We start from the raw sequence: 22,888 nt of genomic DNA on the forward strand, positions 1-22,888 counted from the left end.
CATCCTCCCTGGAGCTCCACAACACAAGCATCCGGAAACCATGGGCCCTGACCGCTTGGAGAACTTGCGGATAAAAGAGGGCAGTAGAAATGATAGAACAACAAAAATGCTCTATCTAGGTCTCATACTTGACATCAGCATAAACAAATGTATAACCCAGCAGATGGCTGTGAGGAAAAACAGAAAGTATAATAAAGCCCACGGCAATCATCCTGACCTATCTGCATATTTGAGGGCTCTGAGTGTCCCAAAAGATGTCTCGGATACCCTATAAAAGCCAAAATCAGAGTTCACAGCCAGTCACAATTAAGTCACTGAATTCCGTCCCTTCACTTCCCATCGAGTGACTCCTATCTGTCTGGTATACAGATCAGAAGGACTGTGGCACGGGTGAGATTGCAGGCCGACCAGGATAGGTCCGGCAGCAGGTCACACTCCCACCAGGGCCTGGAGCCACCACGCTGCATATCCCAGTCAGGGGACACCCACGATCAGAGCCAAGTCAATAAGCCCAAGCAAGCAATCAGTCTCTTTCCCAAGCTTACATTTTCCTTGTTTATTCCCATCAGCAGTGCCAAAACTTTCCCAATCCTAGGACTGGCTTTTCCCATGTGGACACTACGGAGAAGCCCAAGTGTGTGGGCAAGAAAGAAGGGGGTGGGGGGGGTCCCTCTGAGTAAACACTTTTCCAGTGTATTTCAACAACCATTTATCGATTGCCTCATGTGAGCCTGGAGATGAAAATAAGAACTCTCAGGAATGCTGTATTTTCCTAGCCCCATAAGAAGTACACACCAAACTGACTCTACATCAGGATTCGAAAAGTGTTTTACCTCCACTCATCCGGAGACACATCTCAAGCAATGAGGAGCGATGGTCCCCTGTTCCCTTGCAAGCTCTCCTTTAACTGCCTCTGAGGCCATTAAGCTTTTCACATTTATTCAAACATAAACATGAACGTTTCCCCTCTAATGTCTTTTTTCTCCCATAATAATCTGTACTCTAATTCAAAGAAATGCAATTTCATCGTTGGTTCACCAGGCTGATGTTTGAGAAAAGACCATGTGATGCAAACCATAATGACTAAGGAATATAATGAAGACTACATGGCAGATGATTTCAAGCAATATAGTCATTTACTATAAAGAGCTTCCTTCCCTGATGAAAGGTTTTTAAAAATTAAGCTCTAACTACAGCCATGAACTGTTCTATGTAGAATGCTTGCCTGGGACGGTATCACCATCCTCACCATCGGTGAGTCTCGGACTCAGAAAGGACTTTGGCCACTAGGCAGAAGGAAAGGGAAAGGTCAGGCAGATGGGGCCAAAGGGGACTGTGGCCACCACGACATATGTATTACTTCCACTGTGAAGGGTTGGTTTGGCCCTAGCATGACCCAAGTGAACAATCACGCAGGGGGCCCTAAGCTACAGTTGAAGTGGGTGGTTTAGCTTAGTGCCCAATGCCGCACTATGGGACAATGCTGGTTTTACTTATGTTCTCAGTCAAAAGAGACTTTTCCTGGCCTAAACAAAGCCTATCACCTTCCCCGTCTACACAGGGTCACAGGATGCTGGACCTCCCACAAACAACAGAAGTCTCTGCAGAAAGAGAAGCCATTCCCACATAAAGGGCTGAATGGGAAGCCAGCACTAGCAAAAGAGAGTGAAATCTCTATATAAAAAAATCAAGTGGGCTTAGAATCTGTTTAAATCTAAACTCTGAGGGCTCCTGGGTGGCTCAGTCGGTTAAGCGTCTGACTCTTGTTTTCAAGATCAGAAGGACTGTGGCACGGGTGAGATTGCAGGCTCAGGTCTTGATCTCAGGGTTGTGGGATCGAGCCCTGCGTCGGGCTCTGTGCTCAGCAGGGAGTCTGCTTGTAGATTCTCTCTCCCTCTGGCCTCTCCCCCCATGCGTGCTCGCTCTCTCTCTCTCTCTCTGAAATAAATAAATCTTTTTTTTTTTAAAGATTTTATTTATTTATTTGACAGAGAGATAGCAAGAGAGGGAACAAAGCAGGGGGAGTGGGAGAGGGAGAAGCAGGCTTCCCGCTGAGCAGGGAGCCCGATGCGGGGCTCGATCCCAGGACCCTGGATCATGACCTGAGCCGAAGGCAGACGCTTAACGACTGAGCCACCCAGGCACCCCTCTTTTTTTTTAAATCTACACTCTGAACATATTTGGCGATGGAAGGGTTAAATACTTATTGCAAACAGAAAGAAAGCCTCTGGAACAAGAAAGTCATGTCCTGAAATGGATGTAAGTCAGCCAAAGTTTTGCATGGAGCAGAGAACAACCTGATAATGTATCTCTAGTCTTTCTGGGTGCTGTGTCATGGAGTCTGACAAAGATCAGGAATAAAGCTGATGTGCTTAAGGGAAACCAAGTAGTACAATGAAAGCAGAGAAGGAAGGCGGTGGTCAGATGGTCATGAATGTCCACGATGGGAGCCAAGGGCTGAGGATGAGGGCGGGAAACACAGCAGAGAGGTGGAGAGCCAGCAAAGCGTCCCCCTAGAGAGCCCACTTTCTCCCCAGAAAGTAGCAGGCAAGATGTCAGAGACATGAAGGTTGTCAGGAAAAAGCTCATCTACTGTCAGACCTGACTTCCCACTCCATGTGTGAGCAGATAGTAGAAGTTCAATGTTCCTTGGCAAGTCAGCACTCCCCTTCAAAACTAAGTCTTTTTGTTTCTTTTTAATAGTCATATGTTTTGTTTACCAATCGAAAATACAAACTGGCTTCCTTGCTCTGTTAGATAGCAATTTAATGTACCCTTTCTCTACACCCACTACACCAAAGATCCAAATGGGTTCTCTAGTTTTCTAATTACAACTATTTCTCATCTAAGGATTGATCCTAAAAAACACTCACAAGAAAAAAACAAAGCCAGCTTTTTTTCTCTGTAGGTAGTTATCAGGGGATTTGTTTGGTTAGTGGGCTTTTCTGTGTTTCTTTTTTTCCTTTCCAGAGGAAAAAAAAGTACTAGGCTCAGTATAAATGCCAACCTCTAAAACGAAGTAGCTACTTCTTAGACAAGAGGAAAATATCTCTGAGGTGGGAAAGAAGGAGGTTTTTTAATGTGGATGAAGCATTGTACTTTCAAATGTTAATTTACAAGAGTCTCACTAATGTGAGTCATAAAAAAATTATTCACAAATAATTGTAGCAGAGTTTTGTGTTCCATGCAGGGAAAAAAAAAATGTCTTCTAGAATTGCAGATAAACACCAGAAATTAGTCACCTAGCACTTAGTTCCCACCTACTGTGTGAAAGCCTAACTGTAGAACATTTACCTTGTCAAGGATCTATTCAACAATCTTTATATTTTATGATACAAATGAATTTCTAAAATCATAAATCCACAGAAAATTAAAGATTTAAAAGTCAGTTAATCAGGTTTGTTTCCCACCCGACTCTCCTGACTGACCTCCCACACGGTCCTGCTGGCACTTTTTGGATGGGACCAGCTCTAGGGTTATTATGCTCATGCCTACCTCATGTCTTACTCCTGTTCAATTGTCTCTCTGCCAACTCATGTCTCCGCTGTTCAGCACCTCCCCTGTCCCACGATCATTCCTCTCGTGTTGGTTTCCCTAGTATTCCTTGAAAGGGTCTTTTGTTACAGTACCATGTGATAACATGCACATTTGAACCACTTTCTGAACTAGATTGTTCTTCAAAGACAGAAATTATGACTCTTCCTTCTGTATCCCTCGTGGTATCTAATACACAGCTCTGAAACCAACTCTACTCAATCGATGATTATTGATTGAGGGATGATGTCATGGGTTTCCTGCATCGACTTGGGGTGTACATATCCTGCTGTGGAGATAAAAGGTTCTCAGACAGGGCCTTTCTAATCCGAATAGTTGTTGTCTACACAGGTACAATCACATGAGCAATGTAGAAAAATGGTCATGTAGTTCTTATCATGTGAACTACTAACCTTCCCTGCAATTATTTTGACATTTCAGATAAAAGGGTTGGGGGAGAAATGTGGGAAAGGGGATAAATCTCAGATATCTTAAAGAAATTTTCAGTTTTTGTCTCTATTAGGAATGTTTAGAAATAAAACAAAAATTGTCCAAAGAATCAAGAATTCTCAAAAAAACTTTGCATCATGTGTGCATTCCAATTTTACTTCTATAGCTACAAACAACAAAATACATCATAACTTGAAATTTTCTCTTCTATGCATGTATATACTTACTCTGTTACATTAAAAACGTTTGAATTTGACCATCAGATTGTTGATTCTTCAAACCATTTTTGTCCCTTTCGGACCTACACTGATTTCCTTATAGTCCAAAAGAAATTGTGCGTGTTTGGTAGTAACAAGTTTTCTCTTAATAAAATCTCTTCTAAAATGCAGGCATTGCTAATGAACAGAAAGATGAAAATAAGGGGCACCTGGGTGGCTCAGTCAGTTAGGCGGCCGACTCTTGATTTTGGCTCAGGTCATGATCTCAGGGTCCTGGGTTCCAGCCCCAAGTCAGCTCGGTGCTCAGCAGGGAGTCTGCTTGAGGATTCTCTCTGACCCTCTCCCGCTGCCCCTCCCCTTGCTTTCGTGCTCATTCTCTCTCTCTCTTCCTCTCTCTCTCTCTAAAAATAAATAAAAAGATGAAAATAAATAAAAAGCTATTTCAGTATTAGAAAAATTTTTATAAAAGCACCTGCTGAGTCAAATACCTAAATGTCTTAAAACTGAATTAAAGAATCCCTCCTCTTATCTCTATTCCCTTGACCTGGAACTGGAACAATGCCATACACTTTCAGAAGCCTAGTACAGCAGCACAGAACTCCAAGGATCCTGCCTTACACATGCAGGTCAATCCTATAAAGCAGCAGGATGAGAAACCAGTGAACGTGGGCCAACTTCCACATGGCAAGATAGCCAAAACCATACAGAAAAGGAGTTCAAAGATATGGAAAAGTCTTGGTAAAATTCTGGGGGTAAAAACGCCAGAAGGCCTCATTATTTGAAACCAAATTTGATGGAAGCAGCTCTCAAAATTCACCTGTATAAGAATGACAAGGGGCACTTGGTAACAGTGAGGATTTCTGAACTCCCTCTGGGTGGGTCTGGGCCCACAAACGAGCATCTTCAACATGCTCACCAGCTAACTGTGACAAAAGAAACCCCAATTTTGAGAGATACTGATATATAGGAAGCACCTCACACACTTCTTTTTCCTCTAAAATCTTCTCTGTGCTGTCCTCTCTCAAGGTCTTTGGGCATTTCTGAAGAAAAGCTAGACAATTAGACAATAAGATATTTAATCAAGCAAAAGCAGGAAAATCAAGATGTCACTCCAAACAAATTCTTAGGTTCTTATCAACATGAGAGCAGCACCTATGCTCTCCATTTTACACATCCACAACCAAGTAAACAGAAATGTAACAGACGAAAGGGAGGAAGCTCAAATGCAGCTGCAAACAGTCCCTGTTTTATACACACACACACACACACACACACACACACACACACATGCACATACACATGCACACATACATACACACCTACAGACATGCATATGCACACACATATACATACACACCTAGACACAAACATATACATGCAGACACCTACACACTTAGAAACATATGCATATGCACATACACACACATACCTACACACATGCACATACACACATATACACACGTACACAAACGTGCACACACATCCACACACATATACACACCTACACACATGTACACACACGTACATACTCACGCATATGTATACACACACACCTGCAGACATACGCACACGCACAGTTACACACACCTAAACACATGCACATGCACACACATACACAAACATACATATACACATACACACATGTACACGTGTGTGTGCGTGCATAGACATACATGTACACACACGTACACATAGACACACACACACACAAATGGTTCAGTTCTCTATTCCCCAGCACAAAACCTAGTCTACACATAAAAGAGACATCCAATAAGAATTTGTTAAAAACCAAATAACTTTAGAGCAGTAAGTCACAGGAAATTCATCTAATAAGTTAGCAGGGAGATCCCCGGCTGGACAAATGGGCCAAGTAAGTCCCACCAAACTGAACTGAAAAGCTCTAGTGTCACTGACTATGAAAGAAGTCGAAGAATGTACTGTCAAATGCATATCAGCAAATATGCTTCTAAATCATTATTTTATTTCTTTTTACATCTACCCACATGTATGTATATACATATATACAGTTATATGTATATACATTTTTTCCTCTTGGTTTGGCTCAACCAGTGTTAACAGCTAGTATATATTAGTCCATATTTTTCTCCCTACACATATCATCTCCATCAGACATATGCAAATACAGACATAGATATGCATACACATGCACACAGGGAAAGTTTTAGAATTTATACACTTTTCTCTATCTGTATTTCTTATTGAACAATACCACATGGACATTCCTACAAGGCATCTGGTCTACCTCTATTTCATTCATTCTAATGGCTGCATGATATTCTAGGGTATGGATTATCATAATTTATTCTACTATTACCTTGTTGATAGACTTTCACTATGTTTCCTGGTTTTTGCTACTATCAACAATGCTGTCCCAGAGATCCTAGTACATATGCCTTATATGCTGATGATTTTGTTCATACAACAGAGATTCCCAGGAGTAGAACTACTGGATTAAAGAACATATGTATTTTTAAGTTTTAGCACTTATTGCGAGATAGCTTTTTTTAAGGCAGCGACATTTCACATTTCCAAAAAGGCTACTATTTTAATCAAGATAAAATAAAATTGTGCTTAGAAGGCAGGGAATCCATTATCTTTCTGGGACAATCCTCTAGTCTCTGTTAACCTCTAAACTCATCCAGTCTTCTTCTTCCCATTGGCCAATTTGGCCACTCCCCCTAAAGCTTGGGACTCCAATGGCCTTCACTCTCCCATGAACGGCCTGCAATTATGTTCTAAAATTGACATATTTTTGCTTTTGTACTTTTTTCAAAAGAGAAATTCAATGGCTTTCATCAAATTTCCAAAGGGGCACCTGACCCAAAAAGGGTTAGGAGTCTCTCCTTTGGAGTCTGGAGGATAATAAGAGGGTTGGGTATTGTAGATGACAAGATTTAATTCTCTCAATGACAACCAAAAAAAAGTGGATTTTATTAGAGAGGTTTTCCGGTGTCCATAAAATAATCAAAAACATTTTTCATCCACATTATTTTAAGAAGAAGCAAGCTCTACAAATAGTTTATAAAAGGGCATGGGTGCTTAAAAATGGGGCTGGGGGGGACATGGGTGTTGGGAAACAAAAAACAGAGAGAACTATTTCCAAAACCGGATAAAAGGTCATTTCTTCTCCAATATATTGTTTCTCAGAGCAGTTGATATTTGATCCATGTAAGAGAGAGTCATTCTGGGCTTCCTTTCAAAGAAGGAATAAACATTTCACTACAGTGAGAAGAGAAAGCTAAATGGGGTACAGAAAAAATAAGAGTTCACAGAATTTAGGAGATCTTTTGAGGAGACTCAATAAACCCCTCTAAGCCAGGAGTTGTATCTTTCCTCGGTCGCTTCTCTGCCCCCAACTGGGGCTGGCTTCTCTCCATACACCCTCACCTTGAAGGCAGGCAGTATCTGAGCAAAGGAGGTATTCAGGAAGCATCGATTAAACCAGTAAGTAACTGAAGCAGCTTTATATGAAATTAAATTACAGGAAATATGGATAAGTCCTTAAATGAGATTTCTTTGCTAGTAAAAGTTTGAAATCAAGAATACCATGATTTTTCTGGTTAATGGCAAGAAAGAATTAAAAGGCATCTATCGGGACCCCTGGGTGGCTCAGTCGTTAAGCGTCTGCCTTCGGCTCAGGTCATGATCCCAGGGTCCTGGGATCAAGCCCCACATTGGGCTCCCTGCTCCGTGGGAAGCCTGCTTCTCCCTCTCCTACTCCCCCTGCTTGTGTTCCTGCTCTTGCTATCTCTGTCTCTGTCAAATAAATAAATAAAATCTTTTTTTTTTTAAAGGCATCTATCTGTCCACCTCTCAAGAAAGTGTCTGATTCTTCATTTTTTTTAAAGATTTATTTATTTATTTGAGGGAGGAGGGACAGAGAGAGAGAGAGAATCTTAAGCAGACTCCGAGCTGAGCATGGAGCCCAATTTGGGGTTCAATCTCACAACCCAGAGATCAAGACCTGAGCCGAAAGCAAGAGTCAGACACTCAACCAACTGCACCACCCAGGGCCCCTAATTCTTCATTCTCATTAACTCTTGATTTTCATGAGATTACTTTGTATCATTCCTACTTCATTCATGCATTAACACTCTCATCATCAAATGGTATAATATAATCCTGACGGTTGCTTAGCATGGTTATTAAATAATAACCACTAAATTAATAAATCCCTGGCCTCTAGTTTAAAATCTAAAACAAGGGACAAAGATGAAACAGGTATTTAAAAAAATTAAGTTAATTAACAAACTACCGATAGAATAATTAACAAACTACCATCAAAATGGATAAAGCGGGGGCGCCTGGGTGGCTCAGTCGTTAAGCGTCTGCCTTCGGCTCAGGTCATGATCCCAGGGTCCTGGGATCGAGCCCCGCATCGGGCTCCCTGCTCAGCGGGAGGCCTGCTTCTCCCTCTCCCTCTCCCCCTGCTTGTGTTCCCTCTCTCGCTGTGTCTCTCTCTGTCAAATAAATAAATAAAATCTTTAAAAAAAAAAAAAAAATGGATAAAGCGTGGGCACCTGTGTGGCTCAGTCGTTAAGCGTCTGCCTTCGGCTCAGGTCCTTATTCCCAGGGTCCTGGGATCGAGCCCCACAGCAGTCTCCCTGCTCTGCGGGAGGCCTGCTTCTACTTCTCCCACTCCCCCTGCTTGTGTTCCCTCTCTCGCTGTGTCTCCCTCTATCAAATAAATAAAATCTTTAAAAAAAAAAAAATGGATGAAGCTGTAACTGTGTTTCTGCTTGTTATGTTGTGGAATGAGTGGTTTGTCCTCTGAATGGGCATATTTTGAAAAAGATCTCATTACCTCACTTCCAGAAATAATACTATCTCTGTTAGACTTTCTCACTTTTGCTCTTTCTGAAAACATATGGAATGACTAAAAGACACAGGAACCTCAAAGCCAATTTACATGATGGGAACACAGATTACGATGGTGCATCTGTTTCAGTGTCCAGCAGTGAATTAAATCATACTTAGCCACTGATAACAAATAAAGAAAAAACACTCCATGATTTCTCAGCCTTTCAGGATTTCAAAGAGACTACTTTCTGAACATTGTCTTTCCAAGTTAGCTTTATTATATATGTGTATATATGTATGAATATATATGCATATTACATACATATGTATATACATGTATATAAATACATGCATATTTTATATGTGTGTTATGTGCATGTATACCTATACATATATGCAATATACATATACATTTTATATGTATTATATATAGTAATATACAGTACATATATATATCTAAGAGTTTAAATGGTATCCCTCTAGAGAGTAAAAATGTTCTCGAATGAAAAGTTTCAGAGCCTTGGCAATTACCCAATCCCAAGGAAATCTTGTTAAGTATATGTTCTCTGTGCAATAGCAGAAACACAGTGAAGAATTATTTTAATTTTAATTTTAATGATTTATAAGCATTATAGCGATTCTAGAGATAAAGAAAAAAGACTGTATAATGGCTCTAAGATTGGCTATTTAAAAACAGGTTAGGATCCTTGGCTTCACTCTCCTTCACTTCTTTAGCTTAAGGAAGAATGTGAAATTTGGTATATTTGGTTGTTTGATGTCTAAAAGTACTGTGTGCCTGGGAAGCTAAATCTATAGCTGGAGATGCTTGTTAGATTTCCCTTAGTAGATATTTGCAGATTATAGATCCTCTTGAAGTAAAAACAATTCCACATAAATGGAAACTCAGTGTGTCAGTCAAAGGGAGGCCAAAACTTCCCTTCTAGTTAGGAGCAAATTCGTGTTCATTTAATTTCTGACTTACCATCATCTTGACCCTTGACTTCAAAAATCAAAAGAGAGGCAGGGTGGGGCGCAGGAAGGGAGGGAAATTCGAATTGTTCTCTTCAGACATTTGGGGATGAGAAACACTCCATTAAAAGAGCACAATCAATGTTTTCAGAAGCCCAAGTAGAGATCTCATTTGAGAATACAACACAATGATTGTTCCAAATAGGAGCTTTTTAAAAGAATGAAGCCAACAGAGTCCTCCTTCTGCACAGCATTCAGCAGGCCAAATTTCCATGTTTACAAGGCCCCTGCAGAATCCCAGTGGGCGGCCCTTCTGAAGTCAGTGGAAGCTAGAAGCGAAGTTCTGAGATAAAGTGAAATAATAACTAAGCCAAATAATTTTTGATAAAAGAAAACACAAGTACTTTATGAGAGTCAAAACACTAGGTGCACAAAGAAAGTCTACTGTGTGCTGCTGGCTGCCATCAAGAGGTCTTTTTTTTTTTTTTTTAGATTTTATTTATTTATTTGAGAAAGAGAGAGCGTGTGCATGAGCAGGGGCAGAGGGAGAGGGAGAAGCAGACTCCCCACGGAGCAAGGATCCCAATGCGGGGCTCGATCCCGGGACCCCAGGATCATGACCTGAGCCGAAGGCAGACTCCCAACCGACTGAGCCACCCAGGCGTCAAGAAACCTCTTCTGAATCCAATACCGGACTACAGATTTGGTTCTGTTGCATGGTTCCATGATGAAGCAGTGATTTTACAGCAGCATCCTCCATTCAAAAATACATGATTAGGGAAAAAACATATTAATAATTAAGAGTATTGAGAAATATTCAATCTCATGAAGCTACTAACTGAATGAAAATGGGACTGCTTTAGATGAGCCTCTCTGTCCTGAGCAGCCTCATCTTTCACCCTGGAGCGACCGCTTGAGCAACTCAAGATGGTAAGGCTCAGTGGAACAAATTGCTTCTAGAAAGGACAAGGAGGTGGTAAAAAACAAATAACACTGTAGGGAGAAAACACTAATGGTTAAAGTCCAAAAGCTACCACATAATCAATCAAAGCCATTCAAGAAAACAATTTAAAATAAGAAAGCATAAAGGAAGTGAGCTAAAATAACTAAGACACTTCCTAAAAGTATACTAATATGTACAGTTATTCTAGTTACTTCTATATAGAAAATTTGAGAAATAGAACTAAAGATGAGACTAGTTGCTATCAGTGGATGGATATTATGACTGTAGCTATTTTTGTCTTCTTTTGTCCTCTGCTATCTTTAAAAATGTTTGGTGCAAAATTAGACATATCTTCCAACGTGAAGCTGATTTGCGCATCAACTTTCTCAGACCTATGACCTTCAACGAGTATCTGAGATTAGTCTGGAGAACAAGCTTTTAGAGGAATAGTCAAATGAAAGGGAAGGTCTGACAATTATTATTTTGTCAGACAAAAAAAGAATAGCAATTCCTTTTCTTTAAGTTCTTTTCATCTTTGCTAACCTGAGATGTTACTGCAGAACATTTTTGTACTACAGTCAAGATCATTATAACTGGAGGGAATTCTAAAAATCCTCTAGTACAACCCATTATGTTATGTCCTGAAAAGATCAAAGGTCAAGGGTACCTAAGTCACACTTGGTGGGCAGAGGCAGGACTCGAACTGAGATCTTTTTATGGCAGGCCTAGTGCCCTATTTTACCAAATAAAACCAAAGGTTAGCAATTTACTTACAATGTATTCAGATGCAAAATAAATGTCTATTTCCCACAGCTGCTCTGCTATTCCTCACAAGTACCCATCACACTAAAGAGGAAGGAACTAACTTTAGTCGCAGCCATTAAAGCAAATCCATTCGATGATTTAAATAACTTAGGTATATTGAGATTTTCTCCTGCTTCCTGTCTCCGCTCCAATATGGCATTCAAGCGTGTGTGAGCAAGGAGTGAAGGAAGAGGGAAGTCTTGAATCCACTTTCACATTTGCTCTTTCTCTCTTCTCGCTTTCGCCTCAGGGGTATCTCCTTTTCCGCTTGATCACTAGCGCCTCCCGCTGAAGGCTGTGGCTGGTGACATCATGGTATATTCTCCCCCTGGCTCAGAAAAGGCCTGGCAGTACCGCCTGTCAAATCCGTCCTTCCTCGCTGAGATCTCCGACTTCTCCCCACCTGCATAAGCTACCCCTGGGCTGCAGGGACACGTTGTTCTGACAGTGGCAGCTTCCCAGCAAGTACCCTCGGCATTCCTCTGCAAGATGAGCTGGGACTTCCATCACCTTCCATGCCACATGAGACACTGAGATGCTAGGAAACACAATTCAGGTTCTCTCCATGCCTACCATGCCGTGGAGGCTCACTGTTCAGGTGGGAAGAAGTCGGGAGTATGTCTTGTGGGGTGGTCCTCTCTGCGTCTGGCTCTCCATCCACCTACCATGCCTCCCCACCTCTCCTCTCGGGGACTTCAGTCAGAAGAGAAAGGGGGGTCATGTTTCCAACTGATTTTTCTGCCTTCTTCCTCCAATCTACTGTGGCCAAAAAGGGATGGACCGTCCTCTTTACATGGGGACCATATTTTATCCTTCTCAAAGTGGAGTTTACTCATCACCTTCCTCTAGAGCCGTAAATATGAGGTGGTATGGCAGAACATGATTTATAGAAAAGAAAGATGAAAGACACATTCATTGAAGAGTGTTAAAATAGTCTCCTCATCATAGCTGTTATGGTCATGATCCCAGAGCCACAACTTTGATAGCCTACATATCCAAATGCCTCATTGAAGGACCAGTCATCTGATTCAGGCCCACAGAATAATAACAAATAACCTGTAGGCTGGCCACCCAAAGTACAGGACTCACATCCTCCACCATGAGCTGTGGGAATGATGGAAAGGGAGACAAGATGAGCCAGGAAGGCACCAAAGAACCAGTATGCTGGGAGCCCAGGACCAGATGGAAAGAATATGGGTCCTTTCCGGAGGCTGAGGAGTAGAAGGCCAGGCCCCTGTGAAGAAAAGCTCTAAAACCCCCTCATGACACAGCAAATCAAAACATCTTGGTTATTTTGCTGTCTTGTCACAACTGACGTTTTTGTCTCTTACATCATTTTATCCAAAAGCAAGAGAAAAAACAATCTGACTTGTGGGAAATCATGAGGGTTAGAGTTGACATCTGCACAGCATGTTATGTTCCCTGGAAGAAATGTGCCACATCAAGTGAATTAATATTTCTCCTTTGAAGTTCTTACTCCCATTCATCCCTCCCTATATGGGAAACATATCTCTCATCATTTTCGCAGCCTCGAAGCCCTGCTAAGAAACACGTCGAAGCTTCTCTCCATGAACTTTCACCCTCACAAACATGAGAAAGTGCTTATCGCAGGAAGTAAAAAGCATCGCCATAGGATCAGAATGGTGCAAAATCAGAAGATGGGAACTATAAAGCTGCCAAAATTGGGTTCAAAGAAAAGGGAAAATAAAAATGCACATGTGGAAGGCTTCTCGCCCAAGAATACAAGAATTCCCAACAAAAACTACCTCGAGATAGTTTTAGAAGGTTGAGGTTATCAGATGAGATAAGGAGTGGGAAGAGGACCCAGGGAAGAGCAAAGGAGAGTCAGCTAAGTTCAGGAAGTGGAAACCAAGAAATTGGTGGGCATTTAGAAATGGAATCCACAGCCGGGCGGGAGGCAGCCAACCCGACTGAGACCTCGTTACTCATTTGTCTGCAGAAAAGTACTCGGGCCTCCAACTCCCTGAAAATGTTTTAAAACATAATTAAAACCCATACCGCTCTCTCTGCAGATCTTGTCACAACTGCAATGTTATCTTTTATTAATTTTTTATTACCATCCTCTCCCCAACTAAACCACAAATCCCCAGAGAGTGAGGACTTTACCTGGGTTTTGTTCACTACAGTGTCCCCAGTGTGGCCTGAGATTGGTGCTCTGTGGCAGGTGACATGTAGGTCAGATTTATGGCTGGGTGGGGGCCCTCGGGATGGGATCTGAAGCACCCAGAGGATGCTATCCAAGTATCTCCCCAACTGTCTTTCCAACAGTTCCCGAGTCAGAGTTTCATTGCTTTGAAGGAAGTCAGTCTTCCTTCAAAGTCTACCTAACGCAACATGCTTTAGATAGGTAGTTAATACCTTACTGGATGGCTAGATGGCAGATAACTGAGAGAAGTACCCTCCAGAAATGCACCCATAGAATGAGGAGGTGCAGAAAAGTGCCAAGGGCAAGCTGGAGGACGAGAGAGCATGCACAGCCTGACCTCCTTGAGCTTCCAGAGGTTTATATTAAACACGTGTCTTCATATGCCCCACAAAGACGTCTAACGATTATGTTCCCTATAAAAAACCACGTTCCTTCTTCACACTTCCTGCTATCCTAGATTGTATTCCCTGTGAACCATGTGTTTTATGCCTCCACAGAGACACGGAAGATTAAAAAAGAATCAGCGCAGATTACAAAATGAAGACTCAAAGGTTGCAGGATGATTTGTATTCTCTCCATAATCATTTTCCATCTTTCATCTTATCAGCACTCATAAATTACACACACTCCATTTAAGAACACAGTGAGCCCAAAATCTCTATTATTTTCAGCATGATTGCAAACAGCTAAGCCAATCACATAAACAACTAAGTGGGGATGCAGTTAACATTGCGTCCTCGCCGTGAGCAGTATTTCGCAGAACTCTGCCCTACAGAGGGCCAGGGTTTCTGAAGACGGTCACCCCCTGGCCCTGGGAGCAGGGAGACAAGAAGCACACGGACGGGGAGCAAACAGGGGTCTGGCTGTCCCTCGTGTTGGCCTCAACGACCCCACTTAGTTCTCCTTTTACAGAGGCCTTCCCCTCATCATGCCACCGCTTTAAGAAGTCTGCACACCCCTGATCCAGGCACTCAAAACAGCTGTGCCTTTACTTCCAGAAAGAGTATGCTACACAGCCTGAAAAAGGAAACGTTTGCAACAGCATGGTATTAAAATAATACATCCAGAAAATGTTTCTCCTAAGGGGCTTTTCATGTCACTCAAATGTTTAAACTTTAGGGATTCCCCAGCCTACAAAGAGTTCGTGTTCCAGTTTAGTTTGTAAGGCAGGGCTTTGGAACTCCCGGCTCACTTTCCTACAAAAAGAGGATATTACACCGGTCTCCAGGCTTGCAGCAGTGACAGCCTGATGCCCCACAGGTGAACTCTAATGTTACTAAATGCCACTAGGAGTCGAGTTTTACTTTTGCTCCTTGAAGAGTGGGCTACTGTGGGCCAGTGGGGGCGCCCAACCACTATTTACACTGTTTCTGTGGAGCAGTCCATCCCGTGATCGTGATGAAGAGAGAGTTAGTGACAACGGGGTGCTTCCCCCCTAATCCCACCCCCCCAGCTCAACTGCCCGGTGCCAGGGCAGTCCCTGTCCCACCGCAGCTGGTGGCTGGCCAAGCAGGCGTGCACCTGTTGTTTGTAGGCGGGAGAATGCCTGGAAACCACTGCCTACCACCAGCTCAAAAAACTAACTCATGGTTTGCTTGTTTATTTTCCAATATTTCTCACCATTTTATTATGACAATCTGGCACCTAATATAAATCCCCAAAAAAAGCTTGAGAGGGTTTAACACTTAGGGAAAAAAAATTCTGGCAGTGTTTACAACCCTCTCCAAAAGACAGGGGGAAAAAAAAGATAAAGGAAGAAAAAGGAGAACATAACAATGCGTATCTATAAATAACTTTTTAGGTTGAACCACAATTTGGTTTTTGTTTTTCCTTCATTTTGGCTCATTTGACAAGCTAATGAACTGAAAGAAAAGAACTAGCTTTAACCAAACAATGCTAAAAGAGGATTTCAGAATCTCCAAACTTAGGAGCAGATTGGACTCATTTAGTATCACGAATTATTACAAATAAGTAAATAAAATGTTAATAGTTGATTTTCCACCAAAACTTTTGGGCTGTTCAGATTTCTTGATGTCAAAACACTAAGGTACTGCTCTGCCACAGAACCAAGTTATTTAAAACGCTAAAATTAAATCAATTGCCATTAATGAATATTACCATTTGGGTAGATACCTTTCTATGTCTTTGCAAAAGCAGAAATGCTCTTATAGAAGTGTTTTCATCTGTCACCCAGAAAAATACCACTGCTAATAATAATGAGGAAGAGGAGGAGAAGGACTTAAGGACTGACTTTCATACTTTATGCAAAATTCTACCTTTGCATATGCTGCACTATAACCTTGCACTACAACTATTTGCTTATGGATCTCCTTTTCCAGGTTCCTTCTGAATAAAGGGACCAGAGCACTGGTTAAGAGTGTGGGTAATGAGGGTTCACAGATGTAGGTTCTATTCCAAGTTCAACTCCTTACTAAGTTTGCAAGGACAAGTCATCTAAAGTCTCTAAAGGTTGAGTGCTTCATTTAAATAAGGATAACTGGGGCGCCTGTGTGGCTCAGTCGGTTAAGCGTCTGCCTTCGGCTCAGGTTGTGATCTCAGGATCATGGGATGGAGCCTGTGTTGGGCATGCTGCTCAGTGGGGAGTCTGCTTCTCCCTCTCCCCCTCCTTCCCCACTCGTGCTCTCTCCCTCTCTCTCTAATAAATAAAATCTCTTAAAAATAAAATAAATAGGGATAATAATCATAAATACGTGTCTCACAGGGCTGTTTGAGATTAAATGGAACAATATGTGTAAAATTCTGTGCCCAGAATATAGCAAGATTGATGATGATGATGACGCCTTGATATCCTCAGTTCCCTGCACAGTTCATTGCAAGGGTACATGGTCAATACGTGTTTCTTGAATTGAGTTGAATTTCCCCATACTATCTGTCTGAAGAAGCCCTACATTTCTTTCTAGAGATGACACTGGAACAAAATCTGGAGGAGGACCCGATGCCTTCACCTGACCACTGCTTGGAGACCCCACAGCACTTTGTGCCGTCCTGCATCAGCTCTGTCCCACCAGCCGATCAGCACCTTCTGAAGCTTGCAAGCTGCTCCGTGACAGAGAATAAAATCAGCCTTTTGTAAAACAGTGAGTTCCCTTTCTCTTTGCATTTCCACAGCCAGGCCCACACGCGGGAGGAAAACAGTAAATGCCTGTTCCTGGTCCCAGCTCAAGGCACCTGTCACGACTAATTGAACCCAAAGGGAGCGGTATGCCTTCCAAGGAAGGAGACAAGTGTTTAAATCCAATCCGTTCTCAACCTTCAAGACTCCACTCAAATCCACCTCTAGGAGGAACCACCGACCAGTTCAACCCACACCCATCCCTCCCTTTGGGGATCCTTATTGTAAATGAAAGAGCGCCGTCCGGGGGTGTGGGGGGAGGTAAGGTTATGTTAGTCTTGTTTCCTTACACACCCTATGAGCTCAGTGAAGGGAAGCTCAACTAATTATGAATTCTTTTGCACAGAACAAGGACATGTAATAGGCAGGAAACAAATATTTGATCGTTTGATTTAGGTCTGTTTTCCAATGTGCTCGAAGTACTTCTCCAGAATTATCTAATTAATCCTAACTTGATGAGAAGAAAGGCATATTGGATCTGCACAGGCTGGAGCCAAGTCCTGGCACCCTCCACGGTGTGAATGAGCAGGGGTGTTCTTGTCGGCTCTGCAACACTGCCTCTCCTTGGCCAGCACTCAATTTTTTGAACTAATGGCTTAGCACACAAGAATTAGCATTTTACAAAACCAAAAACTAACTGCCAACCAAGTCTTCATGGTGTTGTTAACCGACAGCAAACTCTACTTTGAGTTCTACTTCCTTCAACTAAATGGATTGGGAAATGGTCCCAAGACCCCCAGAAAGAGGGTGGAGGGAACCACAATGTCCCCTGTGAACACATCAGCTTGCACAGAAATAATGAGATCCGCTACAACTAGCATTTGCAAAGCCTATTAGCCAGGTTCCTCTTTCCTTTGCAGATTCTGCAATTCTCCTTTTTTCATATCAAGGATTTTCAGGGACCCTAGTAAAACTAAAAAGCCTTCAGAGTCATACAATCTGTTAGCTTTCAAAATGCTTTCACACCTCCCCACCCAAGATAGGTAGACCAGATAACATAGACGGTCTCACTTTCCAGAAGCATAAAGAATCAGAGGGGCTGGCCCCAGGTCCCAGCACATGAGCAGCAGAAGGGGGACCCCGACTCAGCCTTCCCTCGCCCCTCCTTGGTGGGGTTTTACTCCACGGTTGACCAAAGGGCTGCAATGTAGTCGTTCGTCGTATTCCCACAGTGTGGCAGGCAAGGTAACTTCTCTGAAAGAGAGAGCCCTGTGTCTCTTAAGAGATGGGCTGTCCCTGCAGAAAATATTGCCATTTAAATCCCTAGTCTTCACCAGTGTGTTTCACCATATTGAAGGGAGGTTCTCATCCAAAATGGTTGAGTGGGAGCCAACTGTGGTGTTCTAATCTTTGTTCATGCTGTCAGTGTGACATATGAAAGAAATATGAATAAAGTGACAGGATGAAAACAAAGCTCGTGGCTGGTGTGAGATACACAGACAGGGTGTCAGCGCCACACGCACTACAACTGGGTCAAGTTAACACCTCTTCTTTCCCCTACATATGCGGTGTGGAAAAGCTATTTATAAAATGTTTTTAAATATTTAGGACCAAATAAATCAATATTGTTGGGAAACACTTACTCTGACCAGAACTCATTTAGTTGCCCTAGTCCCATGTGAATAACAGAACCGGGAATGTCAGGATGATCCGAGCCCAGGAATAAAACAGATGTGCTGTGCTTTCACGGAGAACGCCCTCCCGCCGCTGCCTTCAGGCTCCACCCCCGCCGGGGACCGGGCAGAAACCGGACAAGGATGAAATCTCAGAGGACTGGCCTCGTGACTACTAGTTAGTACCGATGTAACGAAAATAGGCTTTCGAGAAGTTACCTGACTCTGCAATTCACTTTGCTGTTTCAGGCGAAGGTTTTCAGGCGTATCTGCCACGGTAGTGAAGGACTGCTTTGGGTAGTGTCTGTGGAGAAATTTTTTAAAAGAACATAATTAAAATATTATGTTGTGAAGCGATGCTTTAGCACCAATTGCTTTATCCTTCCCTCCCATCACAGTGGAAAGAGGTGTCTCTCCGCGTGGCTAGGGCCATCTCTGGATCATTATTCTGGGTCCCCTCCCCTCCTCCATCCTCATGACCCTCTATCACCAGTTACCCCACTACCTCCCAAAATTTCAACCTCAGCTTCTCTATTCACTGCTTGCCAACAGCATCCAAGCATGCTCAGGGCTCTCCTAACTTTTACTACCTCTCCCTCCAACCACACACTATTCTAGCCTGTGGAGCTAGACTCTCTTCTCTCCTTCAAAGAGGCCTAAACTCACTGCCCCTGCTCATCTCCTCTCCAACTCTCTCTTCAACACCATGCATTCTGGCTTCTAGCTCCTGCTTCCAGAAGTTTCTCTGGTCAAAGCTGTAATAACTTCCTGTGGACACATGCAACATCTTTTTGTGTTCCTCTCGCTGGACTGCTTTTCCATCTAGAAACATCCTTTCTCTTGGTTTCTACGTCACCACACACTCTCAGCCTGGCTTCTCCCCTTCTGGCTGTCCCTTCTCTGTCCCCTGTGGGTTCCTCTCTGTCTGCCCATCCCCCTTTGGGGTTCTAACACAGCTTCTTCTCTTCTCAGTCTACATCGGGGTGATCACCTGGGTGAATTCATTGATTCTCAGAGCTGTGGGTGATCTCTGCATATATGCTGATTACTCCCAAATCTAGCCCAGCATGTTCTCCTGGACCTCAGATTCACTGGCATTTCCACTCGGGTATGTTCCACACCCACCATAAACTCAACCAGTCTGAAACTCAACTGTCCAATATCCCACCCCATCCCCAAGACAAGTTCCTCCCTCTTATTCACTGTTGCATTTATTAGTGCCCAGTTGCCCAAGCCAGAAACCAGGGGATAATCTTGCCTCCTCACACATTGAATCAATCAATTGCCAAGTCTATTGATTTTATCTAAACACGCCTCGGGTATATTTACATTTCCCTCTCAACTGCATTTTTCATGATAAGCCACATTTTCCTTTCAGGTAGCTATAACACTTGCCAGTTTTGCCCTTCCAAGCCAAATTGCTAAAACAGGCATTTTAAAATGCCAATCTGATTACATTACTCCTCTGAGTACCACTGTTCAATGTCTTCCCAGTGATCTGAGAATAAAGTCCAGCCTCCTTGTAGAGGCCCCACAATCACCCTCTATAGTCATCCTGCTCACTCGCCATGCTCCACCCATGGAGCTCACCCTTGTCTTTCCCACCTCTTCCCCCACACACTGCTCTCCTGGCCCAGAACACTCACCCCTCCTCACACCCCGCTTCTCTGGCTGACTCCTCTTCATTGCCTAGGTCTTGCCTTAGACGTCACTTTCTCCAGGAAGCCCTCCTGGCCTCCCCGGTGTGCCCTGGAATGTACTTTCCTTCCCATTGTAATTCTTATATTCATCTGCATGCTTCTATTGACACGTCCCTGTCTCACAGTACAAGGAAAGTTCTGTGTCAGCAAGAACAGGCTGTCTTGTCTCTCATCAGAGCACATTCAGCACCTACCAGTGTCTGGCTCATAATATGACTTCAGTAATATGTGTGGAAGGAAGAAAAGAAGGAAGAAAGGTAGGAGAGAGGGGGAGAGAAGAATGAGCCATATGACCATAGCACACGGTCAAGCCATAGTAAAGCTTCACCATGTTGTGTGATAGAGGGTCACACACAGGCCCTCCTAATGATGAAGTGAGAGTATCCGCTCCCTCTGTGTGGGGAAAGGTACAAACACTGGTTCATGGCTGCCCCCTCCCCACGCTCAGTCAGGGCGGAAAGTGTATGTCTAGCTGCCGAGACTCTATCATCGCGCTGACAGCCGTCCCTCAAAGAGCCGCCTCCCTCCCTAGCCCCTCTCGTTGGTGATGTCCACTCTGTGCCTCTTCCTGTGGTTTCTCCCAAGTGTTCTCCACCTCACTCTCCTTGTAGAGGCTTCTTTCCAGCATCCTATTCCTGGCTTCCCGTGAGAAGGCTGATGGAGTCAGCTCTTGTCAGTGCAAACAAACTCTGTACGACCTTCCAACAGTTACCCTAGCACTTCTGAATCAGGATTAAAGACATTTTGTAGCCCTGTGGAGTGAGATTCACAATAGGGAATGTACACCATTGCCTCATTTTCCCAGCATCCTTCAGGAATTAAACGTCCCATATAAGTAAAGTCTTCATTTAACTGAAGTTAAAACCCCACCACTGCTGGATGCATTTGAACTATTTTAATCGACATCCTTCAAAAATTTTACATTATTTTCCTACCTTCCTAGAGCATCTACAAACCTAATTTAAATGTTGTCATCATACCTGAGGGTCAGCTTCATAGATATTAACAGATCACGATGTAAAGCAGTAGTGCTTTCAAAGTCTACCAAGGTTGGGATGGCCTAGATCATAGGAAATCATGGTGCGTGCCCGATTTCTGGGGTTCGAGAGATCACTTCTCCCACAACACTCGGCCTTGCATGGTCTTCATCCCCTCTGGCTCCCACCTTCTAATCCAGACTCAGAAACTAGACAGTCAAGTTTGTTTAAAACGTTGGTCAAAACTAGTGTTGATTCAAGGGAGGAGGCCGTAGCCCACAAGGTTTCTCCCTCTCCGCACCCTGGAGTCACAGCCTTGGTGGCAGCCGCACCCTTTGGGGGCTACCTCTGAGCTGTGCTCCACCCAGGGAAGCTGGGCAGACAACTTCGGTGTGTTCTGGAATATTTGCACGTCAGTCTTGGACAGCTGAATTTCACCGGACTTCCAAAGGTAGAAACTATGCATTGCTATACTTTAAAGCTAAAATAAGAACGGGACACATGGGTTTTTTCCTAAATACATTCTGTGGAATAAAGTTTCACAGAGATTTTCAGGAGTTCTGCAATGTTTAATTCAAAAGTGTTACATATCTATTTTAACTACTTTGAAAGCGGTAATTAAAACCTACTCTCAAATGTGTTACAGGAAGTTTGGCCCATTGAGACCCTGCTGTGCTACAAACTAACTCCATTTGGGGGCAGACATTGGGGGATAACCTGCTCCTGCCTATTTCTGGTTAATTACAAAGTAAACAGAATTTTTTAAGTAAACATAATTTTAAAACTAAGCAGAATTTTAAATTAAACAGCATCCTGAGATGGCCAAGTGAACTGTGGCGGGCGCGGGGGGCGGGGGGAGGGGGGTGTTTGTAACTGCTTCTCTATGGGCATGTGAAGTTCGTCCACGCCAGGCAAAAATCATTTCTATTTGGATACTAACGAAACTTCACTTGCCACCCATACCTCCCATTCTGAAGTATCATTTCCTGAAAAATAATCTAAGTATTCTCACCATTTGATTTGACAGTGAGAAGAGGTGACAGCTCTGAACTTATAAAGTACATGCATATAAATAAAATACCACCTTTATAAGTCTGATTCTGGCATGCCATACTGAATTCTCTGTGGTCAAGGGCTACACTGGAAGACAAGCAAACAAACAAATTGAAAAGCTTCTGCTGTTTTGGTTTTTTTAGAAGATGTATTCTGTTGAGCTGGTGACCAAAGCAGCAAACCTAACAGACCATACAATTACACAGAGGACTATAAACAGATGGCTGGCAATACTTGGCACTTTTTTCCAATCCTAAAATGTAATGATTCTGTAATGGTGCGTTCATTTGTACATCCTGTAACTTTGTCTAAAGATGAATAACCAGGGGCGCCTGGGTTGCTCAGTCGGTTAGGTGACCAACTCTTGATTTCGGCTCAGGTCATGAACTCAGGGTTGTGAGATCGAGCTTAAGATTCTCTCTCTCCCTCTGCCCCTCCCCCACTCCCTCTCTAAAATAAATAAATAAATACGAATTTTTTAAAAATAAGATAAAGATGCATAATAA

The 22,888-nt window shown here is 42.9% G+C and overlaps 1 protein-coding gene across 3 annotated transcripts in view; it reads right to left on the reverse strand.

Moving 5' to 3' along the window:
* Window positions 1-22,888, reverse strand: part of NEBL (nebulette) — a 342,127-nt gene that overhangs the window by 203,837 nt on the left and 115,402 nt on the right. For all 3 annotated transcript variants that reach the window (XM_036100136.2, XM_036100137.2, XM_078075202.1), the window contains exon 3: window positions 18,872-18,956. In XM_036100136.2, coding sequence (XP_035956029.1) covers window positions 18,872-18,956 — 85 coding nt within the window. The remainder of the gene's footprint in view (window positions 1-18,871; window positions 18,957-22,888) is intronic.

The sequence above is a fragment of the Halichoerus grypus genome, chromosome 6 (genome assembly GCF_964656455.1).
Source record: "Halichoerus grypus chromosome 6, mHalGry1.hap1.1, whole genome shotgun sequence".
Classification (NCBI taxonomy): Eukaryota; Metazoa; Chordata; class Mammalia; order Carnivora; family Phocidae; genus Halichoerus; species Halichoerus grypus.